Raw genomic sequence first — 21,417 nt, 5'->3', positions numbered from 1 at the left:
GTAGTGGGATCATCATCCTCTGTAAAGAATGTCTTAGAGTTTTGTTTGTTATTCCAGTGTTGGCCATTTCACTCTTTAACCAAGCTGCAAACCAAGTTTGTTTATTTCCATCCTGCCTGATTTTTATTTTTATTTTCCAGCTCCAAGTTTCCAAGTGACATCCAGCAGCTGATGAAAATCTTGAGGACTCCCTCGAGAAGCACTAGAGGCTTTATGCATACTGTACACTGGTTTTCACATTTGCAGACTTTGATTTACAGAGCTCCCCCCCCGCCCACCCTTCTTAAGTGACACACGAAGATTAACATGATGCAATATCGTGAGATAAAACGGGGAAAGTGAAACAGCTGCTTTTGTGATCATTTGAAAGGAATGATCACAGTAAGTACAAAGGATAAAGAACAAAGATGGCCTAAAGTTACAACAACAGAATCAGATAACAGATGTTAGGGTGAACGGATGAGATGAACTATGAAGTCAGGCTTGTGTGAATGATAACTTTATAATGCCAACAGACAGCAGAGCAGGTCGGGGATAATCTGATGTGTTGCATGATGCAGCATACGGTAATATTGTAATTAACTATGGCTCTGTTCCATTTAGGTGTTCTGGTTTAGGGATCTTGGATTTCAACATGCAGACTTGCTGCCACTTTAACAGAAGGAGCCATTGCTAAAAGTTATTAGCTCTACCTGTGCTTTTCCTCTAACCAGCCAACATGTTTGTTGTGAAAAATAGGGCCATAAAACTTCTTTCACTTTGGACAGGAAACCCTCTAACGCCCACTAACATCTGGCTTTTGACTTCAATACTAAAGTACGCATTATGCATTCATGCTGGGAAAAACATGAATGAAAACACGTCAACCTGTGGCAACACACTAATTTTGGCATCTTTTGCGGTGCAACACTATAATTAGCAATATCTATCACGAAGTCAATGAAGGCTGGTTGGCTACATGCTTCTTGTCTGCCACCCTTTGACATCTCAGCCACAGATTCCCTCTGCCTCCACCAGGCAGGAGCCTGTTTTTCAGTTTAATTATAATTCAAAAACCACCATAATTCTCCATCTAGTTGCTCTTGCATTTGGAGCTGGTTTTATCGACTTGTCAAGAGAATAAAAGTGTAGAAATCCCTCAGGTCGTGCGCAGCGCAGAATGACACTTGTTTCACCCCCAACAGAAACAATACTTAGTAGCGTATCGGTGAAATAAATGACCTTCAACCCACTTCCACAGCAGACAATCTGATTACCTAGCTAAAATCTGTTTGTCTGGGTAACAAATTTACTTCACAAAGATTATTATGCTTAATTAACATGTTTGCCATAGTGATAAATTTACATTCAGCTGATATTAGTACTAGATTTCTGTCACCTTTGTTTACATCTGTTCAAAATCACAAAATTGTATAAAACATCCCGCTGGCTCTCTGATGTTTTAGAGGTTTTAGATGAATATGTTCATTGCAAAGACAGCATGACTGAGATTCATGCTGTCCACTCCTTTTTTGTGTGTGTACTAGGATATCAACACTAAATTGATAGATTAAATATGATCGCATTGTGTGTTGGAATAATTTTTAGTGGTTTGAGAATTTAAAGTATTATTTTTGTTTTACCCCAATTAATCTGATTATGTGATATATTTTGTAACAGTTTTTGAGCAACATAAAACCTTCAAATAGTGGCAATTAGGAGATTTTGCAAGATGTGTTCGAGCTCGGTGCATATGTTGAGGATGACTCTCAGCTACTACCACACCAAATCTGACCTCAATATCTGTAAAACTGAACTTTGGTGTTGGGTACTATTGATCAGCTGTAGCTGGTGATCTGGAACTGGCTTGACTCCAAAATTGAATCGTCTGTAGATGTGCATCAAATGATTACTTTCTGTGTTTCATTACAATCTGTCCCAGTGATTCATGAGAGATTTTGCTAACAGACAGACAAACAAACATGTGCACACACACACAGATACAGGCAAAAACATTATGACTCATGACGGATCAATTGAAACATATCAACTGGTTTTAATATGCTGCCAAAAAAAACTTCCTATTCTGTTACACAAAGACACACACACACATAGAAAGACAGGTGAATTGGTTCACTAATCTTTTCTAGACTGATGCACAATCCATCCATCTTTTACTGCTTATCTGTGGATGGGTTGCAGAGACATCAGGTCCAAGAGAGAAATCCAGACATCCATTTCCCCAGTGACACTCTCCAACTCCTCCTGGGGGATCCCAAGGCGTTCCCAGCCCAGGGAGGATACCTTATCCCTCCAGTGAGTTCTAGGCCTGCCCGGAGGTCTCCTCCCAGTGGGACATGCCCAAAAAACCTCCAAAGGGAGGCATCCAGAAGGAATCCTAATGAAATGCTCGAACCACCTCAACTGACTCTTTTTGAAGCGAAGAAGCAGCAGCTCTGCTCCGAGCTTCCCCCGGATGATGGAGCTCCTCACCTTATCTCTAAGGCTAAACTTGGCCACCCTACGAAGGAAACTCATTTCAGCCGCTTGTATCCAGGATCTCGTTCTTTCAGTCATGATCCAAACCTCATGACCATAGGTGAGGGTTGGAACGTAGATGGACCACTAAATTCAGACTTTTTCCTTTCGACATAGCTCTTTCTTTACCAAGACCAGTCGAGGCAACGCCTTCATTACCGATGTACCATCAAAGAGCAAATAGTATAACAGTGACAAAGGCCCCACAAGTATACCTCCAGAAGGCTTGAGCCACAACTCAAAATACATCAATAACACAAAACAAATCTCTAGGTGCATTGATGATTAGTCAAATCTTCATAATGTACTGTTGCCCTGATTTTCTCCCCTCACCTGGATCCTGTGTGGTGTTTCAGGGACTTGCTGTTTACCAAAGCAGGAGGAGATAATAACAGATTGCTTTTAATCCCATCTCGAGAAGGTGCATGCCGAGTTCTGCCTTGGCAACAAAACCACCCAAACACACCAGCATGCCCTGCGCGAGCTCTATACTGTGCCCCTGAGTTGATAAAAACAAGGTCTAACTGATCTCTCAACTCATTAAACGGCCATTAATTTGCTCTTTTGGCTTTATCTCTCGGATCTAACATAATTAGTTTACATCAGTAAAAGCAGGATTTGGAAAACTATTGGAGACGGAAGAGGAGCTGCAGTTTTTATGTGAATGTAAATATACTGTATGTTGTACCCACAAAAAGGTGAGCTAATGCTCGGTGCAAGCAGTTTCCAGATGATGAATTAAACGCCTTTTCATTTGTTAATTAATAAAAGAAAAGGAGAGGGGAAAAAAAGAGAGGAACATCTTTATAGCAAGCTCCTTGTGGAGCACTTCTCTGTGTGAAATAGAGAAAAGACTGGAAGCGCTGATATTGGTTTATCTATAAAACACTGCAGACTCATTTTCACACACACACACACACACACACACACACACACACACACACACACACACACACACACACACACACACATACATGCGTGAGAGAAGGCCACCATAGCCACAGACACTCAGCACTATTTCACCAAACCAATTATCCACAGAGCTATAGCTCAAACTGATATAGTACATTTTAAAAAGGAATATACACACACATGCACGCACACACACACACACACACACAGACACACAACGACACGCACACACACACAGCGCAGCCCCATATCTCAGTCTGATTTGTTCTGATACTGTAGGTCCAGTGGGTGGCTCTCAATCTGCTGACAGAGACACACAAACACCAATTTTGCCGCCTTAAGACAACTTCCTGTCCTCCTCTGAGCAAACAAAGATGGAGCGCGCAGGGGAGGAGAGAGAGATTAATAGACAGAAATGGCGAGAAGAATTGGACGTGAAAAATGAGAAGGGTGAGGAAAACGGGGAGGATGTGGCTAAAGTCTTAAAGTTCCCTTCCAAGAGGTCAGGGGATTGGGTGAATGATAAGAATCCGAGAGCAGGGCTGGGCAGTATATCGACTTTTTAAATTTATACTGGTACTTTTTTTTCCCTGACAATACAGTTTATACTGATGTAGTCTGGTAGATGACCTGTTTCCCCTATAAAACTCTGCAACTCTGTATTTCTTTTTACTCACGAAAAAAAAACAGTTTGATAAAGTTTCTCCTCACTGTTGGGAGGTACTCTTCATCGAAAACAAAACAAATCCAATGAACGATAAAAGCGCTGGGATACAGAAAACCTAAATAGATATGTTTAAACTATTGCCAAGTGAAATGGATCGAACCGATTACTTTATATACGTAGCACACCTGTAAACAAAGAGAATTTTATAAGAAGAATTTTGTAAATTCTACATTTAAGTGGCAATGAGTGGGGTTTTTTTTACACCAGAAATGACTTTTCATCTACATAGTAAGCATTTAAATGGGTGCCTTAAACGTGGAATGAAGTAGGAAGCGTTACATGAGTTCCATGCAGTAATTACAGAATCCATCTGAGAGACAGAGAAGCAGATAACTCTGCTTCCAAGGGCCATTCTTATCGTGCCACTTTTCATATCGTTTTTCTTCAAATCCAGCTCAAACAGGAGCAGGACAAGCTCTGTAGAGCCTAAAGAGAAGAGTGTTTCCCGTCATACTGGAGGCTGACTTGGACTAAGTAGTCTGATCAGCAACTTACTATTAAGTCCGTTCATCCTTCATTTCCTTATAAAGCGGAAAACCTGGGGAGGTTCAGCTGAATGAACAGGATTTGCTTATGTCCTTGCTCCTCTGGCAATGTGAACGAATTCTCAGACTGGGAAAAGAAAAGCCCATCTAACCTTGATAGACTCGTATTTTCTGAAAGGCAGTAAAGATAAAGGCATACTGTATCTATCGCTGATGGGTATTTTGAGGACGAAATTTAATTTTACTTTACTCTGCATCTCCCCTGTTGGTGTTTTTTTTTAAGTCTTCTTTATAACATAAATCTCTTTTACTCCCTGTTTTGTTTCTGTTTTTGTTTGTATTTTTAGCGTGCCGCGTCGTAAAATTGCCGAACGTCTATCCGTGCCGGATGATTCGGCGATGAACTCAGCGATGCTTCTCAATACCTTGTGATTATTAATGTACGATAACATGTTACAGGCTGTCAGAAACGGTGGGGCTTGTCACCGCGCTGAAAAAGTCGTCTGAGTTAAATGGCTTGTCTTTTATGACGCCGTGACAAGACATCAGAAAGTAAAAAGCGGGAGTGATTGGAAAATTGATATAGCTGTCTCTGTACATTGTTTGCTCGAGAACCAGATATGGCAGGGAAAAAAACACGCGCTGATAATTTAGGCGTCAGACGTGATCGGTTCTTTTGTCAATGACCAAAAAAATAAAACAGCTTCGCACACTCAATAAGAGCGTGACTGACAAGTGAATAAAAAGAAAGAGGAGGACAGACAGGCAGACTGGTGACGAAACTTACTTATGTGCAACGGCTGACAAAAGTTTTATTCTAATGCTGTCTCGAACAGTGATTGATGATTACATACTGAAGCATAAAAGCACAAAAATGCTCCCACAGCTACATTTTCAGAGCATGACACACACCCCGCTGTATTCAAAGACACAAACTTGGAAAAAGTTTTCCCCTGTAGCAGCGCCGAGCAGCCAATAAATATTGAATCAAGTGAGCACACTTTGGTGAGGGAAGGTCAAATATCCCATACCCATAAGCATAGGCAAACACATAGAGGTTACACACCGCGCACAGCATCATTGATTTTCTGTTAAGAGCCACAAGAAACAATCAGCACACAATTTAGTATTAGACAAACGCTTATTTGAACAGAGACAGCAGTTAAACACTTTTTCAAAGATCTTAGCAGCAGCGGCGGCTATCCAAACAGGGCTTACTTTGATTTAGCTGCCTTTGAAATGTATTATTCATTATTTTCATTCTACTTTGCAAATAGTTTTTTCAACCTGGGGGAGGTCGAGAACACTGCCCGATGTGCTTAAAGTTGAATGAAAGTCTTCTGCTTTTGATAACCTTAAGCATGTGATGGTTTTCGGTTTAAAGATACATCACAGCTCCTGTGGTTTAAATTCCTTTTGAAATTACGACAGAGACAGTGCAAGTTTTTTTTTTCTGCTTGTATGTAGCCCGACATATTAAATAAACTGAACGTAAAGGCAACAAGACACTGTCACATCAAAATGATTGCGATACATATGCCCTGACAGTTAAAATACAGGGTAATGCTGGCACCATCTGCCTTCAATGAGCTGCCTAAACCTTGGCACAAAAGATGTTGTCAGACAAAGCAGCTGACTTCAATGTTCATTCGTCAGGCGGCCACGATGTGAGCATTTTACTACATTTACTGCTGAGATCCAGACTTTGGAAAATGCTGCTTTAGGATAACTCTGATTTAAAACAAATGTTTGCAACAAAAAACAAAAGTTATCATGTCTACAGGTGAAAGACAACAGCCTACAAAAGACCCTCTGCAGAACGACACAAAAAGAAGTACTATTCTGCACAATACGCATGTATACTTTAAACCTGTAACTACATTTTTCTGGTGTTTGTTCCATATGTTTTATTTCTTCTACCTTTGAGTGCATCTGTTCGAAAGAAAAAAAAGATACAATATCTTTAATCATGGCCCATTGTCTCTCTGGTGTTTAAGCTTGTTTTAACGCTGGTTTTAAATTGAACCATTAAGATGAAATTAGAATTTCTAATCTTGGTCTTAAAAGGATCAACAGCTGACACTGATTTGAAACCGGTGTCATGAGAACAAAAAATACGTGACACAGAGAAGCTGTCAACACACTCAACTGTGTTCTCTCACTCTTGTTATGTGTTATATCATTATTACCATATATCTTAAGCATTACTGTAGCGATGTATGATAATATTTAAGCAGCAGTCGAAAGAGTAGTTGTATTTCTGTTTTTGAATAAATGCAATTAGATTATGTGACACGTGTTCAAACTTTTGTTTAATTACAGGGAAACTGTGGCGTTTGTGATCAAGGTTATCACACGAAACCCTCATCCCTGCCCATGCCAAGTAACTTACAGAAATATCTAGGGAAAAGGGTACTCGATTGGAAAAATGATAATACTTTTGGACCATCCTTAATTCATTTCCCCTGAGCTCTGCCTGCCAGGGGCAAGATATTTCATAAAATATGACTTCACAGAAACAAAACTGACTTGTCTTTGAGAGTACTTAGATAGCTCCTTTCTAGCCAACCAGGTGACTCAAAGCGCTTTAAAACACAATCTGTGCCCTCATTTTCCCATCCACACACATTCATACAGCACTCTACTATAGCTTATGTAAATAAATCATTCTACGGTCTAATCAGTGCTTTAAACTCCAGTCATACACTGATAGGGGACACATCAGAGGAAGTGAGGGGTTCAGTGTCTTGTCCAGGGACACGTCGGCATGTGGCATACTGGTGGGATCAAACCTCCAGCTGTCTCTTTGGAGGACGACTGCTCTAACCACTGATCCACAGCAGCCCAAGAGACGGCAACGCCAAAAGGTTGCTAAAAAACAGCCTAATAAAACCCATTTTCAGCCTTATGAAGAATAAAACAGCAGCGGAAAAAGGGACGAATCTTAAACAATCATTCAGGTATCGGTGAGTGAAAAACATTTTTTAAACGAGAGCCGTGGCAGCTTGTTTAGCACTGAGCTCCACAAAACGATGAGCTGTTCTCTTACAAACAGGACACGGATGTGCGGAAACATTTCAGCTGATCAAAGTGCGGCTCCTGACACGCACGATTGTGAGGACGAGCACATTTGGAAACGCGAGGCTGAGGTGAAGCCGATGCCCCTCTAAAGCTTTTCATACACTAATAACGATATTATGATTAAGAGCAATCCTGCCCATGCTCACCATTATGTTGTTGTGAATGAAGCCCTTGCGGTAGCGGGCAGGTTTGAGGTGGGGGTACTCTTCAGTGCTGGTGACCCGAATGTTCCACACACGCCTCCACGCCTCGTAGAGCTGCAGGTGCACCGGGTAGACGCCAGAGTGGTGAGGGGCCACGGCGTAGCCCATGTCCACTGGGATGTTGTGCTCCTGGAGGAAATTGCAGACGTGGACACGAAGGTTAGATAAATAAACACAAAAATTATGGCGCATTTACAGCTTGCAGACAAAAGACTTTGGAGCACATAAACACACAGAACCGAACACTTTGACCTTGTAGGAGAAGTGCATGGGTTTTGTTGTGTTTGTTATGGCGCTGGCCTTCGGGTTGGAAATTAGAAAAAATATGGTTTGTGAGAATATGTGTGTATGTGTGTGTCTGTGTGTGTGAGAGAGAGAGAAAGAGAGAGGGAGCTTGAGGGTGGATGGCTGCTGGGAGCATCCAGAAGACTGATGGTGTTGTCCTTTGCTCTGACACACACCTACACACACTGTCAAAGCTAAGCATCAGCGGTCAGGGAATGAGGGAGTGAAGTGTGAGTATGAGTGTGTGTTTGTGTGTGTGTGTGTGTGTCCAACTGATCGCACTTTAAATTTAGGCTCACCCTCAATGGCATGAACAAGCCCTTTTTGCTGTATTATATGTGTGACACCGCAGCACAGTGTGGTCATAGTATTCATCTTCACTCACAAATATAGCAACAAAGTGTAGTGGGTCATATAAAAAAAAGAAAACAGAGATGAAAATCAAATATATGGACTTAAAAGATTCACAAGATGTGAAAGCGAGCTGAAGTGTGCCAGTGTACCAAAAAAAAAAAAAATGGAATACTTCAAAGTTGCATTTTACATTTTGTTGGTTTCTTTGATGTAATCTACACCTCTGTAACCAAACCACATCTTTGTTCAAACATATGAAACGGCTGTGTGTATTTGCACATATGTAATGTATTCAGTTTTCTCTGATTCCCTGCAGGGCATTCATTAATTCCTGGAAAGAAAGAACAACTAGTAGTAGTTAGCTTAAAAAGTACAAAAAAAGTTCACCAACCCAAATTAATGGACTGTCTCATGCAATAAGAGCAAAAACAACTTTGCTTCCATCAAAAATGAGTAGCTATGGCAACAAGGGCACATTCAGAGCCTATACTTTACCTCACTGCACCAGTTATCAAGCTAACATCAACGTCTGTCCAATAAAGTGACTTCCACCCTTAACTTCATAAACATGACCAAAGCAGATTTACTGCCACACGTTCTGATAATTTCATAGGAAACAATCTTTTAGCTGATTGTATCTCTTTAGCACAATTTGCTAAATGTAGATTGCTAATACTCTAAGCAGACAATGGTACTTTAGACAATGGTTTGCAGAATACGGGATGTCATTTGTTTGTAAAACTGGTGATATTTGGAGGCATCCATCCATCCATTATCTGCCGCTTATTCCAGAGTCAGGTTGCAGGGGCAGCAGCTTGAGCAGGGAAGCCCAGACATCTCTTTCCACAGCCACCTCTTCCTGATCTTCCTGGAGGATTCCAAGGTATTACCAAGGCCAGCCGAGAAACGTAGTCTCTTCCTCCAGGGTGTCCAGGGTCTTCCCTGGGGTCTCCTTCCATTTGGACATGTCTAGGAAGGATTCCACCCTTACCAGATGCCCAAACCACTTCACCTGGCTCCTCTCAATGTGGAGGAGCAGCAGCTCTACTCCGAGTTCCTCCCAGATAACCAAACTTCTCATCCTATCTCTAAGTGAGAGCCCAGCTACCCTGAGGAGAAATCTCATTTCGACAGCCTGTATCCGAGATCCTGTTCTTTCAGTCACTACCCAAAGTTCATGACCATAGGTGAGGGTAGGAACCTAAACTGACCTGTAAACAGAGAGTTTTGCCTTGCAGTTCAGCTCCTTCTTCACTACAGCAAACTGGTACAGAGTATGCAATACTGCAGAAGCCACACCAATCCATCTGTCAATCTCACGCTCTATTCTTCCCTCACTCGTGAAAAAGACTGAGATACTTAAGTAAACATATTTGGAGACAACTGCTTTTTTTGAAATACTGCCAATGACATGTATTGTGAACATTGTGTAATGTTCTTGGCTTTGACCGTGCTCACCAAATGGTTCCTTTCAAGCTCACAGCTTATTTAAAAAGGTCTACTTTATTTTGGACTGTGAGACAACATGTGGTGAAGCTGTACCAAATATTACAGAATGTTAGGCTGTCCCGAAGTAGAAAAATGCACCTAAAATGCAGGGAAATTTGAAGCATTTCCCTAATAGGCTTCATGAAACTTAGTTGTGGACCTGGTGTTGTGTAAAAACAAGGACTCAAAAGAGTCTATGTCAGGCGAAACGCCACAGAGCTACACCATCCTGGTCTTACATGAACCTGTGACACAGCCAAACTCTAAACCAGAACCTATGGCTTGGACCTACCACCAAAAGCAGCAATGAACAGCTGATGAGACATGGAATGTGGAAACCAAAATTACCATGTTGCAGGCCATATCTCTCTCTTCTGCAAGACCAGTCCAAGCACCACACACCACACTTTCACTACACATTTGGTTTGGCCTAAAATACAGCACAGCATTTCCCTGACTGCAAATCGCTAGTTTGTAATATTAAGTGGGGGCTCAACTGGGATCTGAATTAGTTACTAATCAGATTAATCAACTCATTTTGTCTGCAAGAAGAGGCACAATCGATATATTCTGCTTGGGAAAACTTAGTAGTCATATTCCCAAAGTGCTACTAAAGAAGGCTTGTGAAAAAGTTTCCATTTTGATTGAATACTTCATTCAAACGGACATTCACAACTCTCATGTTTCCTTTTTTTTGCATGGAACCATGCAAATACATTTTAAGGAGTCCACAGTCAGGAGGTAATACACTTTCCTGCACATCTAAGGGTGGTCAAACACTTCATCAATTCTTAATTTTGAGGACCTCATTGGATGCCATTCCTTACATAACAAGATAAATCATATCCATATCGTTCATGGGTGCAATCAGTGGCCATAATGTTGACGCACTCTACCCATCCAATTCAACAGTTAAAACACTCAACCTTGTTTCATTTGTCTACAGTACATTGTATATTACTGTGAAACTAACAAGGTTGGGTGGCATCAATAAACATAAAAGGCACATTTTTAATACTATGTTTTATGTTAAATACTATACACTGTTACTCCCAATTGGCTGTATCTGTTAAAACAGATCCAGCGCCGCAGCCTGAGAACATCATGACTATAATCTGCTGCAACAAAAGAAATAATCACCTGCAGCAACAGACGTCCTTGAAGAAAACACAATCATGAGGAAAGAGTATGATTAAAAAAAAAAGACACACAAGAGAGAAAGCGGCCACAAAACAGACAGCTGCAAGAACTATGCGTACGCGCTCGCACATCCATCTCACCAGAGCGAACTCCTTGTTGAGGACCATCTGCTCCAGCAGCGAGGACTCGTTGTGGAAGAGGTGAGGCTGCATGTGACTCCACATGTGGGGGAACCACCAGAACTCATCTACATACTTCAGTAGTAGATCATCTCCTTCATCCTCCTCCGCTGTGCCTGCATGCATGTAACAGAAAGAAAGAAAACACACAAGGACAGAAAGGACAGAGAATGAAACATGTATTTTTTTTGTTTAAATGAAAGGATAAAAAGAAATGTTGCAGTTGCAGCTCTACATAACTTTTTGCTGATGCGAGGTTAGAGAACATCATCAAATTGTATTTTCTTAAGGTCACGTTGCTATAAATAGGTGGTTTGAAGCCAAAATAAGGGAAAGTTTTCCCATAGCAGTAACAGATACTAATTGCATATTCTGTATCAGATTAAAGAAGGGAAAGAACTAACTTTTACCTGTTTTGTATGGTCCAGTGGATTCTATACTGGAGCTGTCTCACTGCAGATTTAGACACTTGAATAAAAAAAAAGTCCATCACATCTGACCTTGGTGTCACAGCACGGGAGAGATTACACCACAATATGTCATAATCCCATAAATACTACTTGAACAGTACTATTAACTCTATACTAAGAGAAAATTAATTTAAAAAGACTAAATTGAAGGCCTAGCATTCCTTGAAGGAATGCATATCACCCGCCACCTTTAAAGCCAGAATTTTAAACTAAAATCATCTTATGATGAAAAGGGAAGGAGTTACAGGCGTTTAGGTCAAACCTTTAAAATGACCTTATGATCTCATCATGTTGCTAGATCTCTGGATGTGTGTGTTGAGGATGACTCTCAGCTACTAACACATCACATTTTAGCTCAATATATGTGAACACAGCAGCTCCGTTTGATGCGGAGTGAGAAACCTTAGGCTGAATTACGAAGCTGACGACCAGCTTTATAACAACACCAAGCACTATTTGTTGTTGTTATTGTTAGCTGAACTTATCACTTCACCCTGCTGAAGCCCTCAAAAGAGAGACAGAGACAGGAAGAGAAGCTCTTGTAATTTCGAATCAATTTGACCCCAAAGCCACAAGAGGGTTAAAGAGCCCAATTCTCAATTCTGTTTGGCATCTCATATTTTTCCCATAGTAAATGTTTCTGAAACTAGTAGCCTCTGGGCTGGAGTCTGAGTTTGGGTTATTTTCTTCACCATATGACAAGAAGAGTTTTCACTCTGAAAGGTAGCATTGCAGACACACAATATTTCCCCTGAAATCGGCTTTTCTGCCTTTAGATTCCAAAAGTTTTGAATCACAGCAATTCATTTTCTCTATTCTTTCCTTTTTAATGCCCCGACTTTCAACTGAATCTGTTTGGACATTCGATCACTCAACAGCTTTCCCAGCTTTTAGATGGGTATTTTTGTTTTTTTCTGGCCATTCGGTCAGAGTTTTTTTGCCCCTTTGTGGTCCTAACCTCTGCATGAGACATCTACAGTGACATCCGGTGCATTTATGAAAACCTGAAACTGTATTAGTCTTATAATTTACAGTGATTAGATTAGAAACCCAATCATTAATAAAAGCAATGCACCAAACAATCAGCAAAAACAGCACCCTAAATGAGGCTTTTCTGTTCTTCTTTTTACATTAAGTATATTTTCCATTTGGATGACAAACACAAACAGAACCCACCTGTGTGGTAGAACTTTCCAGAAAATCCCAGATTGAAGGTGAAGTTAGAGATGTAAGAACGCAGCTGTTTCTGGGTCTCAAGGAGAGCCTGTAGATAGACGGGGAGATGGATAAATGAAGCAAGCAAAACAAAGAAAACAAGTCATTACATTTAGACAGAAACCCATTCAGTCCTTTGAACAGCACAGAAAAAGCACAGAGCAGTACAGGAAGTCTTTCTCTCCCCAGCCTGTACTTGCACAGATAAAACCATGTGTGATTTAGATCTTATGTCTCTCCGTTGTATATTTAGGTGAACTCTGGCTCCTTGGAGAGCGCTCACGATGGCTGTGTGTTCTCATCAACGCTTACCCCTATGGCCCGGCTATGGCAGCTGCCACCGACATGCTGCTGCGGCATGCTTCTTTACTTAGGTCTGTGATTCACTCCTCTACGCCCACAAACTCCCATTCTGTCCTTAAAGCTACCTCCGTCTCTGGTTTCAATCCTTGCATCAGGATTTTCCGCACTTATTTAATGACTTCATTAGTTTGCTGGCCTTTAAACAAAGACTCCGTAATGAGTGTTAACTAAAGAGAGTTGCACACGACGCGCACACACACCGACAGTAATGCAAGTTAATGAAGGTCATTGCATTAGTAGCCTCTGGAGGGCGGACTAATAACCACCCCATCCACCCATGCACTCACGCATACGCGCATACACGCACACACACAAAAACACCTTTTTCATCATTTTCACCGTCCATCCCTAACATTGCCGAGTGAAACTATGAACCTCTCCATCCTCTCCCTTTCTCTCTCTTGTCCTCCCTCTCCTCTCTGAGAACCTGCAGTCGCCTCCTTAGTGCTCGCCCCTCCCCCCCAACCCCACCTCCTTCCCTCCACTTCCCCACATTTGTCTTCCACACCTCCCACCCTCCTCTGAACCTCCATCTCTCCCTCGCTTGCTCCGTGAAAATGTCACATTCTCAGGAGACAGGGCAGTACTAATTTGAAAGGAAGGCTGAAGCAGCATGGAAGAAGGATCGCCCCCCCCTCCCCCTTCTCCCTCTATGACTCTATACGCAGTCTCGCGCGCCGCAACTATGTCTTTTCACCACGGCTGCACTTCTCTCTTTCTGTCACCACAAATGTTTTGTTTAAAAATAAAAAAAAAAACCCTACCTCTCTTTCATTCTTTTTCTTTTTTTTTTCTTCCTATTTCATTATATAATTCAGTCAACTGGGCCTTTCTGTTGTGCTACAAGCCGCACCCGAACTACAAATCTTTGTCGTGCTGCTTTTAATCGATCCCCGGGAACCTTTCCTGATTTATGATACCTGAGCAGCTGGAGTCGGAGCAAAGAGCTGGTTCCAGGCGCTCACACTCTGCCTCTCATCCACCAAACTCTCCTCCCGAGTGCCTTTCCTCCCCAAACTAACAAATGCGCGGACGCGAGAACGGGCGCATCTTCATTAGCTTTAATTTAATGGCGCTGAAGATGGCCGCAACGGTGACAGATGTGCACAATTCCCTAATCCGATCCCCTGTCTCCCCCCCTATGACATCCTCTACATCTTCCAGACGTGCGCGCACAGAGCCAAATGTGAAGATACCCAGACTTAAGAATTAAATTAAGTTTGTAGCTGAGTGCTTTGCATTGTAACTTAATATACACTCCCCGATGCACTCGGTCAAAATGCATTATTAACGTGTCTGTTGGCATATGTGAGAATGAGTGTAGGTGTGTGCCCAAGCGTGCAATATATTAGTTTAAATATCTCATTTGTATTCTGCTGCCTAACATCTATAATAGAAAAGAGAAAGAAAAAAAAAACAGTAAAACCACACAGGAAGTGTTTGTGGGACCTGGAGCACCAAACAGCAAGAATGGCTTCTTTTGCATGTTTTAGCTTTATGTCTGTGACATTCTGTGTTAGCCCTGTTTCTAACTCACAAGGTCATCATATCGTGTAACAATGCCACCCTGAGCAGGGAACTGCTTCCAAAACTCCTCGTTTTGCTGCGATTATAAATAATTTTAACTTTAAGCGCTCCTGAAAATGAGCTCCCACACAGCCATGTTGAGGCAAATATTAAAGCAGGCCGAAAAAAAAAAAAAAAAGAAACCTGTAGATTTTTGAACGAAACCCTGAGAACTTAGCAAATTGGTTTCATCAAAAAAAAAAAAAAAAAGCGTTGAACTTTCAAATCAGTCACATCAAAGGACAAGCCTTCCCCTATCTGCGACCGCAGCGCACATTCCGAAACTTTCTCAGGCAACAAATTGCTCACAGATTGGCTTCCTCAACTACATTTCAGCTCTCGTGTGGTTATCAAAGCATTTAACGCTACATTTCATAGAAATCTGTTCTCACTGTCACACGGCTCGGGGGCATCAAGTGTGAGGTGTCAAACCGCAAGTTTATCTGCCTCAAACAACCTCAAAGAGCCACATAACCATAACTGGAGAAGTACTAACACCTAAATGATAGCAAATGATCACAAAATTAAACCATTCAAAAAAAAAAAAGGAAAGAAAAGCATGCGCTGGGCTGTCAATCATAGTTCACTTCCTTCGGAGGCGTCACGTTTCAGGAGCTGTGAGTATTGGAGGGATTCTTTTGGCGACGCACTACAAGGACAGAGGAGCTCTTTCTCTAACAGACTGAGTCAATTACTTTGTCACAAAGAACACTTCAGAACATCATTTCACTGTACAAGCTCTCATCTCAGTGTAACAGGTGAACACTCCACTGCAATTCACATCTATACACACTCTAAACATAAAGCCTCTCAATATGTAAATTTTTACCTCCATCTATTAGAGATAAAATACATTTCTTATACGGTACTAAATCTCTTGAGTCACCCTTCGTTTCTTTATATTTTGCGTCTATGAGTCAAATTTTCATGTAATATTTTAAAGTGATCAATAGTTTGTCAGATTTTCAGGAAATTGTCAAAGTCTTTCTTTGGACTTTGGCTGCTTTTTCGCTCATTTTCAGCCCAGAACCTGGCCATTTTCAGACGAAGGTTTGTTGTGTTCGTTAAGCCATTTAACTTTGAGCTATGAATCATTCAGACTTTAAAAAGGCTCCTGAATTCAAGGGAGGAACCAGTGTTGTGTCGATCCATAACAGCTTAGCAAAAAAACAAACAAAAAAAAAACAAAGTTTAAATTGGATCTTTAGGTACTTTGTTACCTGCAGCCTGTCATAAAGACACAAACTGATCTCATTTTTATAGCTGTACTTAAGTAGAACCAGAAGATACTAAAAATAACAGAATTAAACACAAAATAGAACTTCAGCACTAACAAGGTGATTTCCAGATATCTATAAACAGAAATTCCAAATCATCAAAAGATTTCAAGAATCTGGAGAAATCTCTCAGCTCAAAGAACAAAAGACTGAAAGTCAATATTTGATGCTGTGATCTTCAGGCCCCCAGGCAGCGCTGCATTAAAAACAGGTCTGATTCTGTTCTGGATGGACTCAGGAACACTTCAACAAATACCTCCACTAATGCTGCTTAAAGCTCTATCATACAACGAAGAAGCCAGATGTGAACACCATCCAGAAACACTGATTTCTTCTCTGGACCAAAACTCATTTAAAATGGACTGAGGGAAAGACGCAAAGAGGAAAACTGTTCTGTGGTCAGACAAACCGAAACTGGAAATTCTTTTTTGGAAACCACAAGCACCACGTCCTCTGTACTAAAGAGGAGAGGGACCTCTCAGCCAGTTACCAACACAAAAACCTGCTTCTCTGATGGTATGGGGGAGCATCAGTGCCTATAGCATGGGCAGCTAACCCAACTCAATCAAGGCACCATCAATGCAAGAAAAGTACATACAGATTTTAGAACGACATATGCTCCCGTCCAGACGATATCTTTATCAGGGAAGGCCTTGCATATTTCAGCAAGACAATGTTAATTCATTTTTCTTTAAAAAATATATAATTTCTTAGTTTAAACATTTGATGTGTTCCAGTGTGAATAAAATATGGGTTTATGAGATTTGCCATTCATTGCATTCTGTTTTTATTTACATTTTACTCTTTTTCTGAACTAATGTTGTAAATGATCAACTGCAGGAGGAAGTAATCTCTCAGGTCCTGTGTCAGGACTTTGTTGGAATTTTTTTCCCAATTCTTACGGACATGACTTTCAGAAACTGTAGATTTTTTTTAGGCCTGATGCTTCTTTTTTTTTGTCCTCCAGTTGTCCACTTTCCTCATTTTATTAACACACCATGAATGACGTGTCATTGCAAGGTGCAAGGACTGGACAGAAAATGGGCAAAAAAGCAGCCAAAGCTCCTCAAAAAGCTTTAAAAAGACCTTCAGAGAGCCAGAAGAACTATCAACCAAGACCACTGTAAAAGATAACAAGAAAGTCTGGATCCTTGGAAGCAAAATACATTATTTAAAATGTAGGTAAAAGAGCCTCTATGAGCGGAAACCTTCTCAATGCTACGTCGACTCTGAGGAACTTTGAAGCTCCCTCCTGGTGTTCGTTTGAGGGGAACAGCAGCCGGTTTGAGGAAAACGGGGAGCTTAAAGCAGCAGAGAGCCAATCTCAATTTGCTGAGTAGATTTCTAGGCTCAAAGCTGAGAACGGGTTTAAAAAAAAAAAAAAAGGGCCACAAGAGCTACTTTCAAAGCAAGAAGGGGAAATGTGGATTCGCGGGAGGTAGACCTGAGTGATTCTGACTGTCACAGTGACAAAGATAAAAACACACACTGGTATTGGCAGTTAACCACAACCCTTATTATGGCACCCAATCCCCTCAGCTTCTATATGCTGCTCGAGTCAGAGGCGACGCTGTTTTTTTGCTGCTGCGTCTATGAGAGTGACAGCGCACGTCTGTTTTTTTGTGCGCTTTTTATCTCCGTGTTTGGTAAGTTCCAGATAGATGTTGGGGTTCAGACAGATGGGAGGCAGGCGTCCGGACAGCTGGCATTCACCGCCGTTCAAAAGACAACACCAACCACCTCTGCACCATATCCCCATTCTGTCATTCTCCTCGTTCCACTATTTCCTTTCAAAGCCTTTAAGCCTGGCTAGGGGGATCTAAAATAATAAAGTAATTATGAAATAACTTCTCCGCAAGCGGGATTTTTACGCGCCAGCGGACTTAAAAGCGAGAGGAGAGAAACATGGAAATTAGACCCATTTGCTGGGTTTAATTGCTGAGCAAAAGCAAGTCAAAAGTTTTGATTCTGCACGAAGGCTCCATGTCGGAGCGCAAACATCGGCGCACGCAAAAGCTACACCAGCAAGTTTAACTGGGTCAGGCATCTCTATTTGATGAGCAGAAAGAGCACCTTCCCCGTTAACGCCAGTCTTCCCAACAATCACCCCTTCCTTCTGTCTCTCTCTCTCCCCCCCACCAATCGTTCCTGTCAGATTCAAGTCAGCGTAGCTTTTTCTTTTTTTTTTTTTTTCCATATTTAAGCATTTTACAAATTCATCTACTCAGTTCCATTTAGGTACTCGTGGTTGCTTTGGTGTCACTATCCTCACGCTAAATTCTACTTGGCAGCGCCTCAAGGATTTTAGTTTCAGCGTGATTGGTTTGACAGCGAAACCTGTCTCATTTCCATGGAGGGAAATTCATGGCACGTAGCCGCAGCCTCGGAGTTCCTTCCGAGCAAAGAGAAATAAGGAACGAAAATCAGTAATTAAACAAAACACGTAATTAAAAAAATATTGTGGACATATGCTCTCCACGGGGAGTTCATTACACCGAGAAGGACTTTTTTTTTGTTGTTGCTGTGTTTAAAACGGATGAAAATCCTTGTTTACAATGTAGATTTACAAAGAAACTCGTACTTCCTTCCTTGACTGTGATCATTTGTTTTGTTTTGATCAGAATAATCAATGCATCAGCCTGGGAGCATTTTGTGACTTTGTCCTTTTAAAAAAAAACCCAGCACATTAATATAAACGATTTATCAAAGCGAAATTAATTTCCTCGAGCGAAAGACTCCACACAATCTCCCCTTTTTTTTCCTCCCCTCTCTCTACTGATTCTTAAATCTTTCATACACTGTTTATGTTTTTTTTCTCTCTCTCTCTCTCTCTCTCTCTCTTCATCACTTTGGCAAAGTCGTAAACTGATACAGCGAGTAAGAGCTTTCCTCTGACTGACTTAATTAGTTCTAAAGATTAACTCTAAATGGAGCCGCACAATGAGCGACGTGCTGCCGAGCCAAAATACTTCAAAGAAATCGGAAGAGCGCCAATTTTGCATAACACCGTTTTTCTATTGTTTTCAGATTAGACACAAAAAAAAAGATCACAAGAGGATGTTGGGGGGGGGGCGCACTTTATATATTTACGCTCATTCATTTCAAGCATCCGCGCTATTCATTCCTGTTTGTGCCTGTTTGCCAGTCACATGGAGAAGAATCAGCTTCCAGCTGCAGAAGATGTTGAAATGACCCTTTAATTCATTGCCAGAGGGGAAAAGCACCTTGGGTTATATTAGGCCCCGTTAACTTAAGCAGCTGAATAAAATAAGTAAGAAAAAAAAAAGTGCCACATTAAGAAATATTGTTTTTCACAGACTCTTACAACATGAAGATAGTGAAATGTGAGACATTTTATGTAACATCTGAGGTTCACTTTAAGCATATCAGTGAACGACACGCTGATATGCTTAAAGCAAAGTGGCCAATCATGTTTTTGTCAGTGTGTGCGTTTGAGTGCATGTCAGTTGCCTACACATCTCATAAAGCACTGAAGAAATCCTAATAAAACTTTCAGAATGTAATTATAGGATGAACATCTACAGCTGATTAACTTCTGCAGGCAACTCGATTCAATGTAGCCACCACAGCCTACTGATCTTAAAAAAAAAAAACACAAACATGACTACAATTCAGTTCGTTTTACCAATACTGAACTAAAATCTGGTGTGGTCGTAGCTGAGACTGATGCCGAAAATATACACCAAGCACCAACAGACAGAGTCTTCGTTTGAAATTTTGCCATGATCAATTTGGTGTCTGATATCTCATGAACTGCTACATAGGTTTGAATGAAACTCTCAGGAAATAGCCACTGGGTGTACACCTATAACTGATTTAACTTTTCGAGCCAATGCTGGTGTAGATACTCGATCATCCAGGACACGGTAAATCTAAATAATTAATTAAATAAAAACAAAACAGCTTCACTTCTATTTTGTAGTTGTAGTTGAAAACGTTTGGCTTTGTTTAACTCAAATGGCCGCCAAAGCCAACTGACAATTGGAAACACAGAATATAGATATATTTACAGATATATACCAGAAATGCTACAACTCCGTCATTTCCCACCATAAGATGATCGTTGGCCACATTCACACTGCAGGTAAATCCGACCCATTTCCAATATTTTTGTCCCTGTGCGACACGTATTGGACTTTTTCACGGCAGCGTGAACCTTCATGTTGCATTTCGTGTGACGTTTACGTCGAATGGAAGGATGGAGGTCCCTCAGGTCAAAGTCCCACCACTCTTGTCCCCAACTCTGCATCCACATGTGCCTCTGCACTGAGGCAACAGCCAAAAAAGCACATTTGCGCTCTTTTTCTTCTTCATCTTCTTTTATCTTGAACCATTTGGATGTACAGCCGGCAACTTCAAAAACAATAGGCACATGCTAGCACTCGCAGTGTCCATATTTACTTCTGTAAACTCAGCGCCATATCTTCTTCTGCGCATGCGGGTCATTTTGGGAACTGGAGACTGTTCACACTGGAGTCTGATGGACTGACCGCAAAAAAATCAGATTCGAGCACTAAGATCTGCAGCGTGAACATAGCCTTAGCCTAAAACCCTGGCGTGAAAGGTGGTGAGCAATAGGCCTTCCTTCGAGAAATGCTAGACCTTTACTCATTTCACCTAATTAAGATAAAAGCTTTAAACTTCTGTATTTATGCAGATGTGTGCCTGTACGGCTGCACTGTGCAAACTTAGATTACACCTCTGCAGAAGACACCGTGGAGAGGAGAGGAGAGGAGAGGAGGTTTAGAGAGGAATACAAACAATCCGGAGATAGCGATCAATGACTCAAGTGAGGAGGGAGAAGGTGACTGGAGGAGGAGGAGGAGGAGGAGGAGGAAGAGGTGTTAAAGAGGGAACTAAAGACGAAGAGACACCTCCACTCTGAGGGAGAGAAGAGCAGAAAACCTACAGGCACGGATTAAATAATAATAATAAATAAATAAATAAATAAATAAAAAACGCACGAGCAGAAGCAGCAGCATCAGAGATGGAGGTTTTTGACTGGCATCATCCCTCATTTTGAGAAATGTCATCAGTGGGGTGCCTCCCTGTGAATCATTTTAATAGAGGAACTACAGCTCCATGTGTGTGTATGTGTGTGTGTGTGCAGACATACGGAGGGGGGGGGGGGGGG

General features: G+C 41.3%; 1 protein-coding gene across 1 annotated transcript in view; it reads right to left on the bottom strand.

The window, feature by feature from the left end:
• The window catches only part of ndst3 (N-deacetylase/N-sulfotransferase (heparan glucosaminyl) 3), a 57,254-nt gene that overhangs the window by 25,999 nt on the left and 9,838 nt on the right, over positions 1-21,417 (bottom strand). Inside the window, exons 3-5 of the mRNA XM_017408764.3 lie at positions 13,018-13,105; positions 11,333-11,487; positions 7,869-8,054 (exon numbers count right to left, since the gene is read on the bottom strand). Of these exons, the coding sequence (XP_017264253.1) occupies positions 7,869-8,054; positions 11,333-11,487; positions 13,018-13,105 (429 nt within the window). The remainder of the gene's footprint in view (positions 1-7,868; positions 8,055-11,332; positions 11,488-13,017; positions 13,106-21,417) is intronic.

The sequence above is a fragment of the Kryptolebias marmoratus genome, linkage group LG3, assembly GCF_001649575.2.
Source record: "Kryptolebias marmoratus isolate JLee-2015 linkage group LG3, ASM164957v2, whole genome shotgun sequence".
Lineage (NCBI taxonomy): Eukaryota > Metazoa > Chordata > Actinopteri > Cyprinodontiformes > Rivulidae > Kryptolebias > Kryptolebias marmoratus.
This window is presented reverse-complemented; position numbering and strand designations above follow the sequence as displayed.